Source organism: Nestor notabilis, unplaced genomic scaffold (assembly GCF_000696875.1).
Source record: "Nestor notabilis isolate BGI_N333 unplaced genomic scaffold, ASM69687v1 scaffold30348, whole genome shotgun sequence".
In the NCBI taxonomy this organism is placed as follows: domain Eukaryota; kingdom Metazoa; phylum Chordata; class Aves; order Psittaciformes; family Psittacidae; genus Nestor; species Nestor notabilis.
Window position 1 is genome coordinate 38295 of NW_009940131.1, and position 23326 is coordinate 61620.

Genomic DNA, 23326 nt, shown 5'->3' on the forward strand with positions numbered 1-23326 from the left:
AGCCCAGGACCAAAGATGAACAGCGTAGGGATTCTTCAGACTCAATGCACACAGCCTGTGTATATAAGCCTACAGTTAAACTGTAATAAGCCTCTAGTGAGCTAGTTTCAACTGAGATTTTTCACTGTGGTTGATTTTGTAGGGGGTCACGAATGGCACTCCTTACTGGCAGAACAAGCCCCAGATGCCGAGCTCCTAGTTCAAAGGACAGGATTGCTAGTGTATCACTGGGGAAAGCTATTTAATGTGTGCTATGTGTTTTCCCCCAAACTCAGTGTCAGAGAGGTTTGATCCATTTCAATTTAAAAATCAGCCAGAAGCTTATTCTCAGCATGGCAAGTTCAGTGTAAACAGTCAAAAAGTGGCCAAATTGTAAGAACAGGATCTTGTAGTGGGAAGTACCATGCAACCCTCCTGCCAGCTCTGCTGGTAATAGATGGAAACAGAACCACTACCTATTCTGCCTGCATGCTGGAACCCGACCTCCCCTGCGTTCCAAGTACTCTTCTGCATTGTTTCCAAAAATGTATTTGAAATTATTATTGATTTTGTCATTTTGGCTTTAGGGTTATATTCATCTCACAGATTTAGCTATATCCAACTCTACCCCAAGAGAATTTTTGAAAACTAGAGCTAGAAAGACTGGTGTACAGATATTAGACAGCCTAGTTAAAAAGACCAAAGCTGTGTTATTTTCCTTTACATAAGACAGCTTTAAATTGACTCTGTTTCCATTCCCCCAAATATAACTGAGGACAGTAGTATACTCTGTCTCAGTATTTTATGCTCAATTTAACTGCTATATTGCATTAAATGATGTGCAATAATGTAACCCTTAATGCAAATGAATTCGTGTTTGGTAAAAAAAAAAAAAAAAAAAAGAAAATCTCTTTGCTGCCTTCTCCAAATTGATTTTATTTTTTTTTTTTATAGAATTTAATGAACTAGGAAAACCAAACATCCCCATATGGTAAGAAAATTTCACGGCACGTAGTAGAAGAAAAATCTTGTTACTCATCAAAAACTAATAGATGTGACAGGAGAAAAAAAATAAGCTGAAGATGAAACTCAAATAATTAGCAAATATGGAAAACCTTCTATTACAGTGCTTATAAAAGGCTTGGCAGAGGCTAAAAGAGAAAAGACACTTTTCATATTTCAACGGGGGAATATACTAAATTTCATTTGAAGCAAATTATTTATAAACTTCCGTGGAAAATTAAAACAACGCCCTCTCTCCCAAAATAAATGAATCATGATGATCAGAACCATTGAAGACATTATCGCCTTCTGTCTAAGAGTGTGATGTTTTCTTACCATATGAAAGATTTTGAGGAACTTTCTCTGAATCTCAGGAAGTTCCTCTCTCAGTCTTTTTCTGGACATTACAGAGCAGCCTGCAGGCTTCCCTGAGCTGTATTTGCTGCCAGTCCCACAAGCATCACTCTGGCAATCTATAGATATAAAGTAGTCTAAAGATGTCCAGCAAACACTTCTATTTCCCTGGATGAACGTCCTTCCCTGATGCAGTAGCCATTTTGACAGTCATGTATCACCCTAAAATAAACAAAATACATAAAATCTACAGAAAACACAGGGCTGTTTTCTGGTACCCTGCTATTTTGTATTTTGAATAACTGGCAACAATTCTGGGAATTTGGCCCTGCAATCCCGGTATCTCCCTGGTCATTCAGAACTGACTGCAATGCATGAAGATCGACGTGTTGTGTAAGCACTGTAACAGTTGTACAGTTAAAAATTGCAGGAATGAAGCTCGCATGCAGTAAACAAAACACTCAGGTATTTATCTCTCCTACATTTACCTTTCGCTTAGCATAACTAGAGAGATCCATGGCCATATGGCAAAACTACAAAACTAGGACTCATGAACCACTTCTATGCTGTGGAGGTTCTGCCACATTTGTCATGGGACTGTCTGAGCTCCTCCAGGATGAAACAAGGTGACAAGCATCTGTCACACATTTACTCTCTCAGCTTCTCTCCATGGAAATGTGTACAGTGTGGGAGGGAGAAGGATGGCTGGGTTTTGTATGCATCTTGGAAAGGAAGTTAATATAGTTTACAAAGGACCTTATTCTTGTGAAAGTCACTGGACAGTTTGAGCCTGCCACAGCCACATTCTGTCTCCTACCCAGGTGAACATTACTTTGTGCACGAAGAGCCCTGTTGTGCTAGAAAAGCCCAGCTACTGGCAGCAGTATTAATCAACAAATTTTGCTCAGTTTCTAAAATACTTTGTACTTGCAAGTGTATACCACCCTTAGCCAAGCATCACTGCCCTTTACTGGGGGGATATCACCTTCTAGGAAAGATGGATATTTTTACCGTGATATCTCTATCTGCTTCAGAAAATACAACAAAATATTTTAGTTTGGCTTCTATGCCTGGTGATCTCATTGAGTGGTCAAGCAAGACCCTTGGCTTAACTCCAAGTGTAGCATTGAAATGCCAACAACTTAGAGAAGCACTGAGACATAACTCATAACTAACTGTAAAATGCTTACAGCATGAAAGGTGCTACCTACCTAAGAATTACTACTTAGTGCATGGAAAAATGTTATTTTCCTCCAGTATAAGGCCATGCCAGGAAGTGGTATAGCGTTAGTAAGATTCTAGAAAAAGGAACTGTTACATTTATACATTTAATAAAGGCTGAATGTGACAACTAAGAAAGGTCAGTACCGTTGAGGAAGCAGGACAGACAGACAGGGAGAGGTGGAAGTAGTTATTTTCACATTAAGGAAACACACTAAAATATTCATTGTCTTTATCTGCTGTCAAGAGATGCTTTTTGTGTAACAAAAATACCTTTAACCTTTTAAAGACATCACACATGCATCCAATTAAACTCCTATGTCCAGAAAGGAGGCATCCAAGCAGGTGTTTATTACTGTAACTTTTCTACTTCTGCCATAAAAAATTCTAAAAGTTATTAATCTTTAGAGCAATGCCTGATAGTATTTCTTCCCACTATTATAATTACTTTAAACTGAGCATAGTTTATATTCATGAGTGCTTTCATGTGGGTCCTCATCTGGTGAGACTGAAGGCACAGAACTATTTTACAAAGGAGAATTGGGATGTAAAGCTGCTCTCTGAACACAGGAGAAAATTCACCCTGAGCAAAGTGCCAGAACAATGCCCATGCATCAGTTAAGACCTAGTTAAGCCTCAAAATAGGATTTAATTGTGAATTTTATGATCCATTGGCTAAGCACTGGTATTGTCACAGTGCTGCTTTTCTTCTTTACTCTCACCACGTTTCTGACAAAGATAGGACAATCAGCTTGTGACACAAACTTCATCAGCAGCATGCTTTCTAATAATACTGATCCTGAACCAGTTGCTTTCTGCAGTTAAGCAATACAATGTCTAAAGCATCCTTATAATTTACATACTGTACTCACATGCATCAACTATATGCTATGCATTTGCACCTGGGTCTTTTCAATTTCATGCTGTACTTTTGCATTTTTCATTACCAAATGTCCCTCTCCCAATCAAAATAAAAATGTGTGATTTACCTTACTGCAATTTTTAGAAATCTGGCAAAGAGCACCGCTTGACATGCTGTCCTTATCTGGCATTCCTAAAAGAACACAGAAAATAAATACATACTGTTTAAGTAACAGTGGAGATATTTATCAATGGAAGAGGAAATTGGAGGGCTCAATACTTTGATAAGGCATACATTAATCTATGATATTTTAAGAGCAAAACAGATTTGTTCAGACAAAGGTTTTCCCTTGTGAACACAAAAAAGACAAAAAGCTAGTATGTGCAAATACTATAAACAGCTTACTAAACATAATATTTTCTCACAACTTAATACCTGAAGTATGTATACAGGAATTATTTGTATTTTTTCATTTAACATTATCTGCGATTTAATACCTGGAAGTCAAAAGTAACACTGAACTTGCACTAACTAGCATTGCTATGCTATGCTATGCTATTGTTTCACAAATAGAACACACTGAACATGTAACATATGGGACAAAATTTGCAGATATTGCCAGTCATCAGATATTGCCCTGGTTGGCATCTACATAATCCTCTGGAAGCTAAATACAAGTACTTCCATTTACTGAAGTGACAAGTTCCAAAGGCTGCCCTTGGATTTGTGTTTACAGCACTATCCCACAGCCTGACAAGTTCTCATGGGGCAGACATACCCAAATCTATTTAGCTATGTAACCAAGGTCAGACAGCAGCATGTTTACTGCAGGCTGCCTGCCCAAGAGCTAACCTATGTTCCCAAGCAAGCTGTGTAGCCCATCTAACTAAAAATATAAGCCAGTTTGCTGTATTTGATTTACTAGCAAGACTAATGGCCATGTTCCATGGAATTCATGTAACAGCTAGAACTAGCTAAATGTTACATGACACCACTACAGAATGCTTTAATCAATAGGCCTGGCGCATAGTGCAGATTTGTGTACAGCTCTGCATGCACTTGTATGCAGTGGGAATGCAGTCTGGCAAGTTCCAAAGTATTTCCTACTATATGCAGTACTAATACCGTTGTAATACTGAATCAAATTTAACCTTTAAAATCCAACACCCAAAACCAGAGGACTTTCATCTGAACCCAGGACACCATTTTTTCCTCCTTTCTCTTTTTTCTAACATCTGATGTCTATTTTCTCATACTTACTGTCATTGTTGGAGCCAGTTTCCATAACACCATAAGGAGGAGTGAGAAGTCCAGACATATACTGTCGATATTTCTGAAAGACAACGATGGCACATTAAGTCAGGTATAGATGTATAAAGCCATTCATTCAATGGATGATGTGGTATTTAGTGTGTGTGTGTGCTGCCTTGTGCTTCACAGGCTCACACGCAATATGAGGCAGCCAGACATGTCTTTTCTCTTAATATTACAAGGCCTGGTTTCTTGACTGGCACACACTGCCTTTATTTTATCAAAAGGTGTGCCAAAACAGTTCCCTCCATCTTCCCCAAAGCATGACTTTGAGGGTTCTAAAAACTCAGTACTGTACTCAGTTGTGTGACTTCCCTTAAAGGCTGTTTTGAAGCTTATTTGAAATTACACTACTCAGCTGAACTCAGGCTAGAAAGCTACTTTATTGTAGGGATGGAGACAAGGTTGTTAACTAAGGATTCATCAGAATCATGTATCACTACACTTTTGGGGTCTCATTTGAAATAGTGCAAAAACTATAAACATTTGATTCCAACAGCACATTAAGTTTGTTTTCAGAAACTGCAAGCTTATGAAACACACAAACCCAGCACTTCATGTTATATACACACACACACGAACTGTATCAGCAGATGAAACTTCATAACTATAAAATAATGTCCCTTGTACCACTGTAAACCACATAATGGTAACTGATGTCAGTAACGGGTATTTTTCTTCAGTGAATGCTGGTGACATGATCGATAAAGTTCAAAGCTCTGTCTACGGCTTAAGAAATTCAATTCACAGAAGCTAAAAAAATAACACCAAAGGAAAAAAATGTCCTTTTATCAAATACAAATCATTCAATAAATAAGTGACACATTTTTGTTTCCAATCATACTGTATTAATGTCATGCTTAAGGGTAAACCACTACAATTCCCTTTCGGAACTGCCAGAAAACAAGTTTGTGCAACAGGGATGTTGATGATCAATGTAAATAAAATGTGTCATGCAGCCCTTAGGGTGTGCAATGAGCTGAACGTGAGCAACCAACCAGCTGAAATGCATGTAGGTTTCAACTAAGCACACAGAATAACTAAGACAGAAAATTTCCCTCATAGTGCAAATTTAATTTAAAAGTTTTATCCTTTGTTCTATGGAGCTGTTTGGATATATTTGTTTTTAAAACACTGTCTGCTGGATTTTAACAATGCTTGAATTATCCTTTTAACATTTATTTTTCTTGGAAGTGGATATGAAAATATCACTAATTCTCTCACTAAAGACGATTTCTTGCATTATGAATAATAACAAAAGCTACAAAGCTTACATTAATCTTAATAATCCAATCCTATTTTTAGACAAGCTATTACATCCTAAAGCTTAGTAACATATTATTTAAATCTTACTCATAATCCGGCTGAAAACTCATAGGAGCAAAACTATGTTGCATCCCTGGTCAGTCACACAAAATAAATGCTACTTCTTTTGAGGATAAAACTCTCCTATTTTCTTTCCCAAACCTTTCACTATACATACACTGTTCCAGTCCTATGCCTGGAACTCAGTGAGAGGAAGAATGTGAAAAATTCTTATTTTCTCAGTTCAACTAGTAAATCACACACATAAAACAAAGGAAAAACTCATTTTGTTTGGCCAAATGAAAAAAGGGAAAGCATGTCACAAGGGCTCAAAATAAAATTTTATCCAAACAGTAGATAAGCACTTTGTTCTACCTTCTACTGGATTTGGTCTTGAAATGTGATTTAGAAATGGCAAATTGAAAAGTTTCACTTGAGATATGATAAAATCAAATTTTATACTGGGGTTTGTTTTTGGTTCTTCCTCACCATTCAGGTTATATTTGTTTCTTTGTTCTGTTTTTCCCAAAATAGCATTTTGCCAGAAATACATTATTAGGCCACATTTAATCCACCTTGATAAGGAACTTGAATTGTAGGAAGACAGTCATTTTCTCTTTTAATTCCCATAGCACATCCACAGTCATCATACACTGCATGCCAGTTTCCCTTCTGATTAATTATCTAATATTTTTCCTGATTATTCTTCTCATGAAACAAAACATAGAACATCATATAATTTCAAAAAGATGGGGGGGCTTAGCTTAACAAAAATACTTACAGGTGGAATAAGCCAGAACTGCTATAACACTTTAAAGGAGGCACCTAACCCCATTCAGCCCCACCTCATGCTCAGGATGCCAAAACCCACCAGGAACAAAAGCACAGACTGCCCGGGACTTCAAATCTGTCATCTTCCATATGAAGGTCCCACTTCATGCCATGGGATGTGTCTACTTAGGAGTCTGATAGAGCAAGCCCTGTGAGCAGTGTTGCCTGTGAAGGACTTCAGGCAGCATTACCAGAAGAAGTACTTATTCAAGATATGCCCTCAGAAAGCTCAGTTGTTTAGACTCCTCCAGGGGACCTCTGCAGAAATGAAACTACTTGGTATATCTGGGTATCTGGAGAGAAGGCTGATACGACTGCCTATGCGTGGTCTTCCATGAAGACACCTCAGTAGGGTGTGGGCTGACACAGGAGCTATAATTCATGCCTAAAACTGTGTCATCTCATCCGCTAAATTAAATGTCAAGGGACACTTATTTGTTAAGAAGTCAGGGGAACACTATTTGCCAGGAAACCTATGTATGCAAAGAAACACCTAAGTAACTGCATAAAAATTCACAGTATCAGATGGTGTAATGAAGTTCCAGGCATGAGACCTCTGGAAGCTGAGATAATGAGGAAAACACAATCCTGACTGTGAGACCTATCTTGTTACTATAACATCTGTAAATGAAAAGAAAACGCAGTAAGTTAAATTGTACTTGTAGGTGGCATTTAAAATCATCCTGAAGATCAACAGACTAAATATTCACAAAAGGCTTTTGAAAATGTATTCTACTGGTGGTATGAAGTATGGAAAAGCTTTCTTTATAAAAGACAGCAATAGTTATCAAATCATCATAAGCTTGTTTGTTGCCAGAAGCGTTCAAGTTCTGTAAATCCAACGTGACAGTAGGTTTTAAAACTACACTCAGTGACCTATTCACTTTGTCCTCAGATTTCTACCAGTTTATAAACTCTATCATGCAACAGCTAAAAGATCAGCTACTTCCTGCAGTATTTTTACTTCCATTTACTGACCGCCTCATATCCATGCAGTGGTGAAAATTAACACGACCTTTTCAGCCACTGCTACAGCCTAAAGTACAGAAGAGTGCTGACAAGGAACGGTTGGTGATGGGAGAAAATCACATGCTTCCCTCAGTGGGGAGGTACTGTGGGTGAATTTTCATACCAGCAGTTTCTAAGGCCATTCATTGTCAAGCTTTTTAGTCTGTTCCTTCACATGCTTTTATTTAGACTTTATTTGTAGTTATCTGGAGTTAAGTCTCAGAGGTTTTCATGACTACAAAAGATTTTCTTCTACTCCATGAACATCATTTGGTACATTTTGATATGCTAATGTTTAGAAAGGCAATTACTATAATTCTGATGCAAACTATCTCTGAATTCCATACAAATATTTCTAGTGTACATAAGGTATAAAAAATATGTCTTTGTAGTTAGTCCGTTCCTTCTGCTGCAAGTATTGAAGAACTACTACCTGTTTAAAGGGAAATAAGGAGCAAAAAAGAGATCTAACCAATACAAACACTCCAAAACAAGCCAGGTAGATACGAATAAAATAGATGGGCATTTGCTGTCCATGTGCATTGCATAGCTAAACCATAGCATTCTAGTGGGAAAGACTGATGAAGGGAAGATCTTTGCTACCCCTTCTTGGTACAGCTTTAAACACAATTTCCACACCACATACCTCCTCTCCCCCTCCAAGCACAGCAGTTCTCCAGTCACCAAAGGGCATCTGATGGGCTGTATATATTACACAGCCCAGGTATGATGGTTTGTAGCGCTAGGGAGTCAAGTCAGGCTTCTGGTGATTCCCCATGCCAAGGTGAACCCACATGTAGCCAGATACTCGGAAGTGAGTGTCTTGTAACACTGGACAACGTTTTGCAGACCACAACAGATGCTTGCCTGAATACATACATCATCACTTTTCCTCCTTTTCTTTCGCACCTACTCACAATCTCAGTCCACGGTGTCACTTCTGCTGCCTCCTGTCCTGCCTACCGCTGGCAACTGAGAAGGTGACAAGGGAGAGCCTGCTTTACTTGCAAACTTGAGAGTAACACAAAGTAATTCATTTCAGTTGTAGAAATCCTAGGAGAAACATCAAGATGCCCTCTCCACAAATGTTTTTCAAAACCTTGTGTAACTATTTTATTAAATGCTGTTATTTTGACTGTTACCCCAGTTCTGCAGACCTCCTGCACTAGCTCTCCATACTCCTGCAATGGTTTCTCTTGGGGAATAGATGCTGTAGCTTGACAATGCAGGTCAACTTCCCTATATTCTTTTGACAATAAATAATTGATCATTGATGTTCTCAGTACAACTCTTAAGTTCTCAGCAAACTCTAAGTTTGCTGCACCAGTCATTCCATTTTGGCAAGGAACCACCTCCCCTGTGAGTATGACTCAGAAGGGTGCATCACTCCCATGGTGCATTGTTTCTTCTTTTTTTCTCCAGAACAAAAAGGAGAGATGTGAAAGAGCCCCTGAAGACATGAAAGAAGCCCCCTTTTCACCCACCAAACCAAGCAGAGATTGCTGTCTCAAAGTCTACATCTTTGACTTTAGATCTGATGGTCCAAAGATTGCTCTCATTGAACTGACAGGTAAAGTCCTAGGTCATCTGCCTGTTATCTTTTAGTGTTTTCCAATAATAATTGCTTAATGTTCTTACAGAATTTCACAAGAACAGTAACTGAAAATCATATTCATAGTTGTTTATTACCCAAACTTTGTTACAAAGGGGAAAACAAATGACACGCTGTTGCCTAATAGTATGTGTTAAGATCCACTGAAGACTGTGGCATAATTCTGATATCAGATACTGCCACCTTAGTATGTTTATAAATTAGTAAGCGTATTTATTCTAATCAAGCTCAATCAGAAAAATTCCATACATTTCGGGTCAATGCCACTTAACTGGATATCACAAAAAGAACACGACCCATGGCTGTTTAACATTGCAGAGTAAATCATTGCTCGGAGCTGGTGCATCACTTTAGAACACCAAGTATCCTGCACATTGCTAAGTATTTGACTCTGTCATTCACGGAATATATATATTCACTGTCACTCACAGTATAGGTAAGAGAACAGAATTGAGATATTTCTAAAGGAAAGGATAAAGAAAAATTAGGGAAAAATAATACTGAAAAATGAATAATGCTGAATGTGAAAACGTATCTTTACATATTGTGGAAAAACAGAAAATAAACCATGTGAAGATGTCACCACAACTTACTGAACAGAGACTGTTTTGTATACGTCAGTCTTATCTAGTCATTGAAATGAGATAGACAAGGCCTGAAATAGCAGAAGTGAAGTACCATTTAGTCATATTTATATAAAATAAATACAGGAAATGCCTGTACTGAATTTGCTGAATCCTAATCCCAGAATTAGTACAGTTTATATAATAGCAGATGAATCTGCATCTTTCCATTTACCTATTTACCATCTTCTGCATGTGCCTGCATGGCTCTAATCAACTGTGCTTTAGATTTTATTTGACCTCTTTGTTTTGGAGGCATATATTTTTCTGTCACATTCCCACTTAAATCAATTCATCATGCTTGAAAAGCTCTGTATGCAGAACTTTCTTGATCACAGAATCCCCTTGATACTTAGTCGAAAAGAAAAATGCACCCAGCTCCCTGAAATCATGCCAAATAGCAGACTTGGCTACCAGATAAAAACCCAAAGATAAAACTGCACTGCAAAAATCAAATCCAAGGAAATTAGAGCATGAGCAGTGATTAAACAAATTACACAGCCTATTCTGCTCCATCTAATTTAAATATAGAAATGCCATCGTGCAGCCCTCCGATTCTGTCTCCTAGAAGAATCCACTCAGGAAATGCAGTTGGGTGGAGACAGGACTTGATTGGGAGAGGTGGGAAAGACTGCATATACTTAAAAGAGCACAAAGAAAATGTACAAAGAAGAACAAACAGTCCATTTAAGTGTTTTCTTTCACTACACTTTTGTAACTATAGAATAGAGGATGTATTCATAAGAAAAAAAAATTATAACCATTTAACTGCCTTTAACATGAAGTTCAAGTTTCCAAAAGTGGCTGAAAAAGAGCATTATGCAATTCCATGCTTACTTTTTCCCCATAATATCTGTGTTGCATTTGTTCACTTTAAAATCAAACTCAGCACAAGATCAGAAAATAAAGCTGTACTCTCCTTTCTTCCTCTTTCATTATCACTTGTAGGAGACAGGCAGCAAATCGCACCTTAGCTAGAATTTTCTGAATGATGCAAGCTGCAGAACAGAACCTTGCTCCTCCTCAAACTCTTCTGTGATGCTAACGATTGTAAACCTGCATCTTCATTAGCAAAGCCAGCAGATACGTCTCGAGAACAAAGATCACAACTACTAAGGAAAAAGTACCATTTTAACATAGCTTTTCTAACTGCTACAGCCGACCTTTAAGCCTACATTGACAGGACTTAGATCAAAAGCTACCTCTGGCATCATCTCATGGGTCATGCACAAGAGAAAACTGTTCATAGAAAAATTTCCTAAAGTTCTGAGGACGAAATACTTCCTTTTACCCTCAGGCAGTCACACCTTCTATTTTCAGATACACTGTTTTAATGATGGGAGAAGTAAATATGCACTTTTTTAGATGACCTCAGCCTAGGTGTGCTGCAAGAAGACAGTGTATAAGGAAGATCAGAGACAGTATGAGACTGGCAAATACAGCATGAGGCTGGCTTTGTTCAGCCCCTCACCTGGGCACCTATGGGCTGCCTCCTACACTATTTCTTCCATACGGTCTGCCTCCCTAAACTGTTCTTTAGCATTTTTCCAGAGCAGAGATTCAGCTGAGACTAAAGATCACACCAGGAAGACATTTATGTTTGTAAAGTGCTTTGACAGAATGACAAATTCTGTAATCACAGCAACATAAGTGTCTTGTTCCTGATGACATATCTTAACCTGTGGAGCAAGCAAAAAGCAAGGATTGTGTATATTAGACCAGTCAGACATCAGCAAGAGCCTCTAAATGAAGTTATTGTTCCACCCTGAGATTGCCACCTTGCAAATACAGAAGGCCTGATACACATGACCAACATATCTTTGCATGAATGTTCTGGAAAAGGCTTTATCTAAAGAAATATATGTGGCACTAGATATGTACAACCAAGTTAGAGAAAAGCTGCAAGCCTCCCAGTGCAGGCCATGCTCTGACAGTGAGCTGAAGTCGTGCTCCTCTGTAGTGAAATTCTCTAAGGTCACCACAAGATCTGCACAGTACTTAAGTCCAAAATTAAATTTTAAGTGCAACTGAAATGACGCACTGGCCTCATGTTGACAATGTGAGCAGTAGTGGCTTTTTCCATTGTTCATAAACAGCTTCTTTTCTTCCCTCCCCTTGTATGTTTTTACAAGGAGATTTGAACCAAATAAAGGAGCAGCAAAATGGTGAGCTGATCTGTAACTCTGCTTTTCACATTGACAACCTCTAAGCACAGAAGTATGTTGGTGAAGAAATTTGTTTTCATCTTGAAGGAAACTCTGGGTTAAATATTAATTCCTCTACAATCAATATAAACCTCTTAATGAGTTCAGTGGGGTCAGTCTAATGCTGTGCTTCTACTTCTCACAGAACCAAGCATGTATCAACTTCCAATACTCTTCTAATATTAAAGGCTTCCTTTTCATTGATAATTCCTCAAAGTGATTGTTTCTACTCAATTGTGCCTTACAATAATGAGGATATTTCAAAAGTGTAAATAAATAAACACACAAGGGAATTTCCCTTATAACATTAGCCTTTCTTTAAGGCTTTTAAAATATTATTTTGATTACAGTGTGAGCTCCTTTAAAAGCAGTTTGTGCAGCTCACTCAGTAACACTGCTGTGAAATTAAACCAAGCACAATACAAAATAAGAGGGGAAAATCTAAAGACAAACTAAATAATTATAATTCAGAAGGTACAATTGAACATAGTCTGCTCCCCCTAGTGCATGGAAAAGAGTGCATTCTGATACAGAAAATCACTCATAATCAGATTGATATCACTTAACCTAGGCCTCCAACTCAGCCAAGCAGTCAATGCAAGGGCACCACTGGCATTACCTTGCTAGCATAAATCTCTCACGGGTCCAGCTGCTCAAATCCAGAGTCCCATTCTTGCACAGTGCTCTACAGTGAATGCTGCCTGTGGTACTTACCCACCAGAGATTACAATAATATTTCAGCTATTTTATAACACAGTGCTTAGCTATACTGTCTTACATCTACACGCATAGTCCAACATCTCATGGTCCTCAAGTTTGAAGCTCCCTATAAAGGCCTGTGAAACCTGGCCTGTGAAACACGATGGATTTGTACAACAGCATCTTATCTGAAGACATCAAAATGTATTGAATGGAAACAACCAACTTTTATCAAACTGAAATGCAAGCAATATTAATAACAGCAATTCAGTTGTGCCATAACATAGAGATCAGGTAAACTGCATTAACAACCTGCAACGCAACAGTCTTATTTGGATGGGGCAGTTCAAGGTTTTTCTTTCTAAATGGAGTCAGTGCAAATGACTTCCTCAAAACACAGGCATTGAGCTGCCAGTCCCTCACCAAGACTAAAAAAGCCTGCACACCAAATGCTGTTCTGTGATTCCAGAGTCTTGCAGTGGCTGTTTCTCACACTATCTCTCTTTCAGCAAAACATAAGGTAACATTATTCATTTCACCTCAGCCCTAGAAACATTTTCAAACCTCACCATGAGATGGAATGGTGAGGAAAGGAGGCAAGTGGGGATGGGAAAGAAGGAAGAAAGTTAAATGTTAGGCAAGAAATAAATGTTGACAAGAAATAAGAATTAAAAATGTGTTTGGGAGCAGTGGGTGAAGGGTAGTGCAATATATAGACTAAATGGAGTGCAATATATAGAGTATGGAGTGCAATATATAGACTAAATGGACTCCTGCATTCCACTGAATAGATAAGATATCACAGGGAGTGAAGAGACTTAGGGAAAAGGGTACACTATAAGAAAAAAAGAAATAAAAACCAGACAATGTGAACTTGCTGACAGGTATGCCTAATAAATGAACTCCCTCCTCTCTTTGCCACTGCAGAAGCAGTTCTACTTGTTGAGGTCTTAGAAATAAGCAATTTCACAATAGGCAGAAGCTAGGCTCCTTAAATCTGGCTGTAGCTGAGACAGTTTAGGCTTAAAGATTCTGCAGATCGAGATGAACAGTATATATTACGACATCAAGCCTCTGCTAATTTTCCAATCACAAGCTTAGTCTCTATTTTCTGTAGTGAAGCATTGTTTACAGTTGTTATATTTTATGTTGTGGCACTGGGACACCAATTATAAGCAAAAATAGAAAAATAAAGGATACAAAATGTGAGTTTTAAAAGATTAAAACAGTACAAAACATGCAGAGTCCAAACTACTCTTGACATTCTGAGGAGTTACTTGATTAAAGAAATCATGGAACATTCTCCCAGATAAATTCAGCTGAGTAAAAATAATCCAAACCTTTTTGGTTAATTACCAATTAAAAATTACTCAAGTAGTGGTTTTTTTCCAATTGAATTGACCATGTAGCCTGGTTTGACTAGGATGACACTTCAGTGTGGACAGGGATTTTGTATTAAAAAGCATCTGGTTTTCATTTATTTCATTTTTTCAATGGGAGTTTCTTACACAATACAATATATAAACACAGAAAATGGTCACCTTGATTTTCATTCCTGATTTTTAGCCTTCATTCTCACTATGATCTGTCATGTTATCTATCATCAAGATTAAAAGAGCATTTGAGATATGCAGCTGGGCACAGTAATGAAGATGCACTGCAGCTTTTAAGTGGAAAAAATAGTAGAGATGTTAAGGCTGAACCTACACATGACCAAAAGATAAAGATAACACAAGAGGAACATGAAAAAAAAAAAGAGACCACTCACAAGATTATGAAGGGTAAAGTACTGAACTAAACTGAATAATACTCTTCCCAGAAAAACAAGGAGGGTGGAAGGAGAAGAGTATACCATCAGTCTCCTCTGCCCAACAGAGTCCTGAAATCAGCTTGACTGGAATCCAGCTTTGCGAAGTTCTATGCACAGAATGAAAGGTCAGATCCTGTCCCTCCCTCCTTCCATCCAGAAAGGCTCACAATGCATTTAGAGATAGGATGTAAGCAGGCAAGTGGCACAGCACAAATTAACTAAATACAACAAGAGGATGTTTCACCAGGGACTTTCATTTACATAAAGCAAGTAAGATTGCATTGGAGCATGAGGTAACTGAGAACAAGTTCACAGCTTTGGCATCCATCGTAGGACAGACCTCCAAATGCTGAAACAAAAATGCTTTAGGAAATACTCTCCCATCTGAAATAATATTATTTGTTACATTCATGTACTGAAGCTATACCACCAAAAAGGGATGCAACTAATAACAAAACTGAGCCAACACCATCCCACACAGAGGTTTAACTGGAGAAAACCAGACTCAAAGAGACAATTGCTAAGTTTACATGGAGGCCTACACAAATTATGATGATGGAAGACTACAAGCAATCAACTGTAAGAGAAAAGAGAAAGGGGGTTGCTGAAGGCCTCACTGACAGACCATTAAACTTGGCCATATACTATGTATGTTAACAACACAGCAGTTCTGTGAAGCAATTTGGCAAGGAAATACCACATCTGAGGTGCAACAAGAAAAGCTGATTCCTGCACTAAGATTCCTCCAGAAACAATTTGTCAAGTCCCAGCATCCAAAACCTGTCAGCACAAATGCCCAAGTACTGGCCTCTCAGTGAGAGACAACTTCTGTCAAACTGGCTTAAAGATGCTCTCAGTGAAACATCTGTGGCATGTAGTTTGCCATTCTGAAAGGCCTGGCTTTTAAAAGTATCTTCTAAAACTTATACTTGGTTTTAAAAGTTATCTATTTGATAGCAAGCTCAGTAGGAACTGAATAAATTTTCTGAAATTGTATGTTTCCACCCCACTTGGGAAAACAGCCATTTCTTCTGGGTGCTCCCTCGCACATGGCTAAAAATAATTTCATTGGCATACTAAAATCTTAACCTACCCCACTAGAAGAACAGGCTTAATACAGCCAGGATGATCATTAATTTTGAGAAGAAAACATCTTTCTAGTCCATTGCTTTCAACTGTTCACTGCTTAGTTATCTTTACATTTCCTGTTCCTTTATGGAATCATGTTTTATTTGTTTGCTAAAAGGATGACAAAAAGGCAATAAAATAAAAACATCAAGCTGTGCTGGGGAGGCCCCACCACTTGCTTGACATGAACCCTGGCTGTTCTTGTTCCAAACCCATTGGAAACAGTGTACTACAAGGAATATTTACACAAAGCAAACAGCAGTACTAGATAAATACACTGGTTTACACATACAGCAAACTAAATTGGTTTTCAGTAGAGGAGGAAAAATAACAGTGCACAGTATTAGTGCACTATGATTTTAAATCATTCCTGTAGAACATCAAATGAAGACGAATGGATTGTTTAAGTCTTATTAATGAGTACATTTTGAAAATTCAAAGAGACTCAACAAGGACATTTCAAAATTCTTTTTAAAAGGCCTTCCTACGAGGATGCAGTAAATAACCCTGGCTCTGGCTGTGCAGTGGCAGCTGAGAGGAGAGTATCTGTCATGCACTCATCTTTCTGTCAATTTCTCTTACACTGAACTGTCCTTCATAATTTTCCCAACCTTCTCATTAAAAGCATACCTGAACAAACTTTAGTAGTTGTTTGTGTTACAATCATGGTCACAATGTGCCAGACCTCCTGTACTCAACTCGTCATGGGTATGACTCCTAACACCACACACATACATAGTCTACCATCAAGTAGACACATGATGGAAGTCATGGTAAGTATTGGTGGCAGAAAAGAGCAAAAATGAAAAGGAAGTAAGTTTTTCCAGTCCTTCCACTCACAGAAAAACTTTTTAATCATTTTCATTGACTGTGATTATATTCATATCCCAAGCTTAATTTGCAACTTCAATTCTCATTATTAACAATTCTTCTAAGCATTTTCATAATGGCCATGCACAGATGTCCAAAAATTGCAAACTTTCAGGTTTTTGTGGATACATCCGAAACAGGCAGCTCAGGTTCAGCATGCACTGACATCACCTGCTGTTGCAGTGGTGAAAAATATATATGGGCATTCTTTTGCACTCCTGATAGAAGAGAGACAGGTTTTATTGAGAAGTAATCTGCTATACTTTGCCCTTTTTCTGACAGCGAGAATGACTAATTCTTGAAGCAAGTGTATTACTATACTGGGACAAGACTTTCAGTCCCTCTAGAAGACACAACGAGGTTACTGGTGATACTAGAGTTAGAACAATTCTTAATTGAAGGGCTACCTAATCTGCAACGACCTACACTCCACTCTTTTTTTGCAGGGCTCTTTCTCTGTTGTGAAGCAGGATGGACGAAGCTGGTTATTGTCACCTTGATATTGTGTACCTACTCACTGCTCAAAGAAAGTCTTTATATAGAATAGTCAGTAAAATAAGCTACAGCGTGAGTCACACTGCAAAAGTCCATGCTTCTTGAGTGTTATGAGGCACCAGAGGAATCAAATGACTTGCATATGAGAACAGGCATTATCCACCAGGCCACAAGTGTAATTATAGAACAGCCTTTAAGAAAGGTTTCATTAATGGAGAGAAAAAGCTGCCTTCACATCTAAATCCATTTCAGATAATTCTTCTATTAACTTGCAACTCTAAAAACATTAAAGACAAGTTTTGCAAACCATATTGTAATAAAACACATCATTGGAAATAAGGCAAAATATTTTTTCTATACAAGTTTAATTTTTTTCACGTGGTAACTGCTGTTCATCTGCTCTGTCTTCCTTTTAATAGTACTGAGGGGAATTCAGTGTTACAGAATAAGGAAGCTGTACACTTACTCCTCACCGATTTGACTGACTAGTTTTCAAATTACAAGTATTCCCTTACACACTGTGAGCTGCTTGTTTAGGGAGCACCACAAAATGCAGTTTTCACATTATACTGTCTCTTTAGTTTTATAAACCTCAAACTTCTGAGAAAATCTTGACATCTTTTAGATGAGATAGCCACTGTAATCACTGACTTTAATATTATTACTTGCATAACTCCTATGGATTTGAAGTCACTGATACACACCTATATTGGAATGGACCCTTAGCTGACATAAATTAACAGTTTCACTGGCATAGCAAAACTGATTTGTATTTACTGACCTGTTCCAATAGCACTAATGGTCATGTGTCTTCTGTTAGGAAGGCATACTGTCCACTGACTAGTACTGAAGACTAGACCTCAGGAGATCTCTGCCATACTCCTGAGTATGCCACTCACTCACCATAACTGATACTTGAACCCAAACTGGTTCAAACTGGGAAATATGAAGTTTGACAGTCTGACCACCCTATAGCCCTTAGGAAATTTCCTATTCATTTCTGCAGTGGGCAATTTCATCCTTGGGAATGACCACATGCAGACACCCCTACCAACAGGCAACACAGATGAGTACAGGTCCTAAAAGGCCCCATCGCAGCCTTGATGCTAGAGAAGAATGTCAGAACAATTTCAGAAATCGTTTTCACCTCCAAAGTTTAGGAAATCACTGTAGGATCCAAAAGCAGTAAACAAAAGCTCTGTGAAGTAGGTATGACATACCCTTGCCACTGTCTTGGAAAACACCTGGTGGTGTTTTCTCACGGCAAAATCAGAATGTGTTCACATCACTGGTATCACCTAAATTTAGCGAACTTGACAGATACTACAAATCTGACATGATTAGAAAGAGCAGCGTACGCAGGCCTGCAGACCTACTGAACGACTGCACTGCTCAGCGGGCGTCAATAACACAAGCTTCAGAGAGAGTTAATCCTTCCTGCAAACAGAAACTAGAGAAAAATCCAGACATGAGAGAAAAGTGCTAGTGCCTGAACACTTAATAGGGAATCATTTGTCAACTATAGTACAGATCAGTTCTGGCCTTTTAGAAAGGAAAATTTCTACAAGTGTCCAAAGGTGCCATTATAAAAAAAAGAAGCGGAGAAAAAAGAAGAGAATGTAAAATTAAGTAACATGTCAAGCAAGAACAGCACTGCCAGCACAGGCCTGATGATTTGCTCTGCCTCAAGACAGAAACTAAGGGTCTGAAGCAGCAATGTGTCACTCTGATTTCACACCAGCATGACTTTTTTCCAGGAGATATAAAACTAAAATAATGCTCATATATAAGGTTAATTACAGCAACAGATATCTAATTCAGGAGAGGCTTCCAGAGTGTATATTAGTAGCAGAAGGAGATAATGTTAGCCAGAAAAGCTGTTTCAAGCTACCAGAAGATGAAAGGTAAAAGTAACAAGACTTTGGACTCTACTGATACTTTCTTTGTTGAAGCAGCATTCCCAGTAGAGAAGTTGATTGTCTTTTCTCTAACTTCCACAGCGCTACATGTTATGTAGAGGTCTCACCATTGCCCTAATCAGTATGAATAACAGTAACACACATGCATATGAACAACTCCTAAAGCGGCTATATCTACTAGAAAATGCTACAAAGAGCCTGACCCAAATAATCTCTGAATTTATCAGTATGTTTCAGAAGTTTGTGAAAGATGAAAGTTGTATCCCCTTGGAACTGTAATTCTCAGTATCACATGTTAGGTGTTGCTTACTAATGAGAATTAGTAGTATGGCTGATGTGTTCCTTTATGGTTCTTTTCTCATGCCTTGTGGCAGAATGGTCAAACGTCTGCAGCTACAGCATCCAGAGGTCACTTTTGTGGTGTCCCCTTGTCACACAGTCCAGGTCATGCTCTCTTCCTGCATGGACAGTTGGCAGAGTTCAGTCTGCAGACACTGAAACAGCCTGAAGGGCAGCAGGAGGCACTTGGCTTTCATGCATCATAGTGGACAGACAGCTGCTCCCTGCCCAGTACCCAAAAGGAAAAAGCCATAGGCCAAGCAAAAGGAACCTGCAGGCCAGGCATGACCAGTTGGGCACCAGGTTATTCATAAGGAACTCTATAAACAATGCATCACCATCCCTGTGAACACAGCCCAGTAGAATGCTACTGAATTAAGTACTTAATATTTGAAAAACACTTCGATATCTGTAGATCGAGGATCCCGGCTGCTAACCAAAATAAAATCATTCTGACATTGCATTCCTTCAGGAATAGACAAACACTACAGTACATAATCAAGCTGATATCTCTTTAAATAGAGATCATCAGATATCTCCTGAGATTCCATCAGTTTCAGTAAACGTATGTACAAAGAACTACTCATTTGATTATCTTATAATACAAAACCCCATGCATATATCCACATGATTATATATTCAGTACATTCCCTTTAATGTCAGTACATCAACTGTGTTTCACTTGAGATTTAGCAGTCATCATCACATTTGGGCAAGTTTTGTCTTGCCTTCTTATCTCACATACTTGATCTGTCTCTTTAAACTTGGCATTTCTAGCAACCTCACCCAGTTAGGTTTTAAAAGTAGATTCTTCTCTCTGCTCAATAAGCAAGAGAACAGTATATAATTTCCTGTTTTATGTACAACATCTGGCACTGTAGAAAGAACCATTGCAAATCTTACCAAGGCAGCAGAAAAAAATAGCTGAAAATCCTGGTGTACGGAAAATGGCTTTGCAGCACTGGCTATAAAACCTATTACATATTATATGAAAGGTTAGCAGATTTCCTGGCAGAATATAGTACAGTATGTGGGATTTGACTGCTGTATAGAAACAGAGCACTGAGAGAGAGAGGGCCTTCCATCAAACACTAAATGATGAACCTCAACCTGCTTTTCTCTTGACAATAAAAAATGTCAAGAGAAATCTGGCAGAAGTCTACACTTCCTAATATTAATATTTTGAGTGATAGCCTACACAAAGCATCTGCAACAAAATAACCTTCCCTATTTAACTGGCAAACAAGCTGAGGGTACAAAATTTCCCAAAGCATCAGAATGACTTAAGCAACCACGCTCCATTTAGAGCAATGACTTAGGCACTTCAGAAACTACGCACCACTGACATTCAGTGACCCCAGGGACAGAATTTAAAGTTATTTAAGTATTCAGAAACACAGTTACCTAAGGGCTGGCCCTCTTAACAATCCCACAAGAAGCGTATTACAACTTAGGGCTTCTATGTGAGGTTATGAACTCCTATCTTTACCAAGCCTCCAATTCCAATAAGAAGGTTAACAACTGAAGATGACCCTCTATTCAAATACAATCTTAAAAGGGGAACCATGATGGAGAAGTTCACCTTTGCAATGACAGCACATGACAAGGGCATCCAACTGCCAGTTGGGACTGTGCTGGGAGTAATCTTAGAGCAGCATTAGAAGCTTCATTCAATTGTTCAAGCAGAAAGCAGACTGCCTGAATCAGGGGTCTGGTGAGGCAAGAAGAGAACTTGTTTCCTGGTTGCACACTGGTAGATACCCTACCTTCTTGGGCCCTGAAAAGCAGAAGTAAGATAAGAAGGCATTCGTCTTCCAGCGACTTTTAACTGCTTGAACTTACCCTGTTAATAAAGTGATGTTGCTTTCCAAACCTTTCCATAAAATCCTAACCCTTCAGTTGTCTGTCAACACTCAACTACCACGTGTTCTGTGAAGAAGCAAACTCCTCAGGAGGATCAAGGAAGAAAGAACCTCAGATACTGTCTGTGTCTGAAGCCCAAACTAATCCATGAAGCCTGGATAATTGTCAGGTTGTTTTACAGCCCTTGTCTGCAAAAGCACCATCAAAGTAGGAACCAAATGCCTACAGAAACCTATCCCATGCATCTGTGGAAATAATAGCCAAAATTAACTTGGAATGTTGCCACGCACTTACGTAACGTCATGACATGATGTGGTTACTTGTCGGTACTGATATTTATCGAAGTGGAATAAAGTGCTATTCATGAGCTAAAAGCCAACCCAATGTTTTATTCAGAATTAAAATGCTTTTTCCAAAGAGGATGGCTTCTCCAAAGTGGTAAGCACTGGGCCAATTCTATTTCCTTTAATGTCAGAGGCAGCTTTTGAAAACAGCAGCCCTAACTTGAAGCATTGTACTTGTTGTTCCAGGCAACTCCAGTCTGGCAAACCAGCACAGCTCTCCCCAGGAGATGAACGTGGCCAAGGGGAAGCAAGCAAGATATCACAAACACTGGAGCTTGGGTGCAAAGGTAACTAGGTATAGACTCTCATGGCTGTCTAGAAAACCTTTTCCCACTGAGAGTAAGCTGGGGGGAAGCTGGAGAAATTCTATTATGATAAACTACATTTCAGAAGCATTCTGCAGAGAGGATGGCCAGGACCTGCAGTGAAAGATCAGTGGGAATTTTAAATACAATTCCATTATGACTAAAAAGATTTCTTGTCCAGCAGCATTACAGGGACTCCATATTCCTCCCAGGAATACATTCTGTCCAAATTCAACACAACATACCTGTTTGGTTAGACTGATAATTTAATCTACCAAATGCATGTTTTTCTAAATACATTTTCACTGAGCTATTGCTGTTGTTGCACACCATTACAATTTCAATTACAAGGGTACATGATACAGCTGATACTGAGTTCAAATTGTTAATGTTAAAGAGAATAAGTTACTATTGCATATGTCTCATTACCAGGCCATATGTCCAACCCTAGAAATTTCCAGGAGGAGAAGCCCTACAAAGATGATAACAGCCAGTCCACTGTTTTTGGGCCATTGCTACCCAACAGTAATATCAGCCCAGATTCAAAACCTTCCTCTGATGTTTCAAGACATATCTTGCAGATCACTGGAAAACCCATTCCTGGCTCTTCAGAGTCCTCTTAAGAGGAGACAGAAATCACCAATGTCAGCAAAACCGAAGCTACTGGCTAAAATCAGGGAGTCCTAACAGAGGAGTGCACCTGGAATGAACCCGCTGAGACTTTTCTGTCAGCTACACAAGTCATGGCAGCTGCACCTTTTTAACCTTGAAACTAAATGAAAATTGTCACAAAGCATTTTTGGAAATGTTCTTTTCCCCCTAACATAATAGGGGGGAAGGCCTACTTCAACAAAGATCTCAGATGCTAAGCTTTCATTCAGGTACAACTCTATCTAATGTACTCTTCAAGGAGTTCAAGTCAGTAACGGATGCAGCTATCCAATACCACCCTCTTGTAACCTTCTTGCACCCTCTTCCCCCCCTTCTGCAGTATATTCTTCAGCAGCATCTGATTACCTTTATTCCCAGCTTTAAAACTTTGTAGCAGACACTGATGATACCAAGGGGCAATGCACAATGTTACTCTGTAAATCTCTTTTCTGTGAATTCCCTTTCCAAAGATCCAGTGCAAACCCACATTACATCCAGCCCCTTCACACATTCTTATGCAGCCCATAGCCAATGGCCATGGTTTCACAATACAAAGTATTTAATGCAACAATGGCCTGTCGGAAACACTGG

At 38.7% G+C, this 23326-nt stretch overlaps 1 protein-coding gene across 1 annotated transcript in view; it reads right to left on the reverse strand.

The window, feature by feature from the left end:
* The window catches only part of LOC104410131 (rap guanine nucleotide exchange factor 4-like), a gene marked incomplete at its 3' end in the record, with an annotated part of 41453 nt that extends 36717 nt beyond the window's left edge, over positions 1-4736 (reverse strand). Inside the window, exon 1 of the mRNA XM_010020210.1 lies at positions 4679-4736. Coding sequence (XP_010018512.1) covers positions 4679-4736 — 58 coding nt within the window. The remainder of the gene's footprint in view (positions 1-4678) is intronic.
* Positions 4737-23326: the final 18590 nt, after the last annotated feature.